The 3,124-nt window shown below is 33.5% G+C and overlaps 1 protein-coding gene across 1 annotated transcript in view; it reads right to left on the reverse strand.

The window, feature by feature from the left end:
* NAEGRDRAFT_60081 (uncharacterized protein) overlaps positions 1-2,992 on the reverse strand; it is a gene marked incomplete at its 5' end in the record, with an annotated part of 7,049 nt that extends 4,057 nt beyond the window's left edge. The window contains 2 exons of the mRNA XM_002668415.1: positions 5-1,761; positions 2,644-2,992. Coding sequence (XP_002668461.1) covers positions 5-1,761; positions 2,644-2,992 — 2,106 coding nt within the window. The remainder of the gene's footprint in view (positions 1-4; positions 1,762-2,643) is intronic.
* Between the last annotated feature and the right edge of the window lie 132 nt (positions 2,993-3,124).

Raw genomic sequence — 3,124 nt, forward strand, 5'->3', positions numbered from 1 at the left:
TGACTAAATGTGTATCTTTAGAATAAATATTAAAACCATACTTTCCATCTTTCTGAATAGATTCATACTTGATAGCATATTCATCACCAAGAATAGTTTCTGAGAGAGGCCTTTCACTTTCTATCTGGTCAATAGATGAGGGATAGAATATAAAATCGTTATTTTCGCTAATTTCGATACCAATTTCACTTTCATCAGACCAATCTGATTCATACCCATCGTCCTTTGGACTTTCTTCTTTGGTCTGATTTATATTGCTCTCCGATTGAATTCCAAACAATACTCTATCATTTGGATCATCAAACTCAATTTCAAAGTCAGGATCATCTTCATCAGTGTCGTAATTAATTGACAACATGAGATTTTGTTCATTAATTTCAGTAACTATACTAGTAATGTTTTCAGAGCTAATCTCCTTCATTGAAAGGGAAGATAAATGATTCTTTAGAGCTTCTTCATCAATTGAACTTTCCTTAAAACATCCATTATATGCATTGAAAGCTACCAATATAAAATTCTTCAAACACAAGTCCGTCATGAAAAATTTGCAAATTTCAGATGTTAAATTGAATAATTCAATGCAAAGTCTTTCTATTTCCTGTTGCATAATTGCCTGTGATGATGGACTAATAATGGTATCAAATCTATAACTTCCTAAAATGACTTTCGTCAATCCATTAAAAAATGCTTTGGGAATTATCATTTCCTTTCTTTTCTTGAATTTAGGTTCATATTCATTACCTTCTCCAGCCTCGAATGCTCTCTTCTTGTTGTTTTCTTCTAGTCCTATACGTTTTCCAATACGAACTGAAGGATAAACATCTATGAAATCATGTCTAGCTTGTACTATTTCTGTATCCTTCAATAGATCAGTAATGTTTTTGGATAATTCTTTTTCAGTTTCTACACACTGTACCCAAGGATCTTCACTGTCAACATTATGAATTTTAGATCTTATTGTTTTGATATCAATAAATTCCTCCTCTTCATCTTCATCACTAACTTCTAACTCTTCATCAGAATCTGAAAGCCCTTCATCAATATAGTAATCTCTTTCTAACAACACATTCTTGTTGAGAGGGATTCCATTTGGACCCTTATCAATTTGTAACTTTTCTAAATCGTCTTCCTCTGTTTCATCCAAATCAAAAATTTTCATGTTCGCCTCATCGAATATATTCTTATTCGATTCGACATGGTTTTCCAGATGTTCTTTGTAGGTTTCTTTCAATAGATTGTAAATCTTGTTGGAAGGCTCGTCTTTGGGTGCTGCAGTGTACATTCTGTATGCAAGAAGTGCGGGAGAGATTAATTGAGATTGAAATGGATTGGCTTTGTACTTTTCGATCAATAATTTCACAATCTCCACATTCTTTCCTCTAATTGCGTAATGTAAAATGTTTAGTCCAGCCCCATCTCTCTTGTAGCAAGCCCCGTATGAAGATACTATGTTATAGCTGGATGGCTCTCCTTCAAGAATTCCTGTTCTCAATAGAGTATCTATTCTATTGTTTCCATTATCAGAACGATATTCCAGACACCACTTTACCAAGTCCAAATTTCCAATCCAAATAGCCAAGAATTGAAACGTAAATTCTGTTGAGAAAATTGGGATAAACTCTTCCCTTTCAAAATTCTTTCCTTTGGACAATTGATTCACGAATTTCATGCTTGTTACTTGTAATCCAATAGTATTTTCCAAAAAATCACATACCCAAACAGCAGCATTGATTTCACTATTTAAATATTTGATTTTCATACCTGAAAGGTATTGCACAATCCAGATCAAGTATTGTCTCGGAATTAAACTACTATTGAAATAGTCCACTTCAATCCAATGACTTACCAATGGTAGGGACATGTACTCATCATTGGCTAAAAACTCTGCTATATTCATATTAAAAACATCACTCGGTCAAACAACCTTCTCAACATTTTGATTATCCCCAATTATTGACCCAATTAATTTCAACATGGTTCAAATAATTTGCCAAACAAATACCTAATACATGTCGATACTCTAACTGATCCAAAATATGAAAGATTATCCTCTCCGATGGCCAATCTAACAAGAAACTTTATAACCATATTGTCTGGAAATTCCACCAATTTATCAATCCAACCCTTGGTAATTGTAATAAAATCATCCTGTTCAATTATGCCTGTATAACCACCTTGTGTTCTGGTACGCAATTCTAAATCATGAAGCCAAATATGTAATTCAAAACCAGCAGCTAATTGATTCCTCACCAAATGCTTCCAAAATACCTCCGTCTCAGTAATGTGGTAGAATGATGTACAAACCGATCGAAATTGGAAAATGTTATTGTGGAGATGATACGGATCGTGACTGTATGAGGTGATGTGTAATAAAATTTCGGAAGGTAAATCAGTAAGGATCATCTTCTGAATTTTTTAATTAAAATGTTTTTGAAAATTATAAATTTTGAATGTGAAATATGTTAGACAGGTGGCCAAGCACTAACAAGACTCCATAAGATTAGAAAGGAAACAATCGGTTAGTTTCGTCTAAGCCATCATCAATTTCATCTAACTAAATTTATTGTAACACTGTAATGTCAATCATTAAGACTCCATTAATAGGTTCAATAGCTGGTAAATTAGGAACAACCATGTTGCTACCAGCAATTGAAATCTTGTCAAGTTCTGCTTGATAGGTATTTGCATAGGAACGTAAATTTGTGAAAACAGTATTGTCATAGTCATCAGCAGCTCCAAATATTTGTTGCACTCCACATGAAACTTTAGCAACAACGTATTGCTTTTTACAATCAAATTTACTGGCAAGAAAACTAGTTAGCTCAGTGATGGAAATTGAATATGGAGAGGAAGAGAATTCAAGTTTCATGGTAAGGTGATTCTGTTCTTTTGTGTAGGATGTTGCTTTAATGGCCTTTGTTAGAGGGTTCCTAATGGCAGAACGGGAAATGATGTTAAAAGTGATAGAGAGAGTGATTGGACCTGTGTGCATTTTTTATGTTTAGGTTGGATTAGTATTGGGAATGAGAATTTATTTGAACTGGAAAGCATGTTGCCGATGATATGTTCCCAATTTGACTTTCTAGTTCGTTTTGCTTTCCACTTTCTTTCAAATTAAAGTTTA

This window comes from Naegleria gruberi (assembly GCF_000004985.1).
Source record: "Naegleria gruberi genomic scaffold NAEGRscaffold_230, whole genome shotgun sequence".
NCBI lineage: Eukaryota > Heterolobosea > Eutetramitea > Acrasida > Naegleriidae > Naegleria > Naegleria gruberi.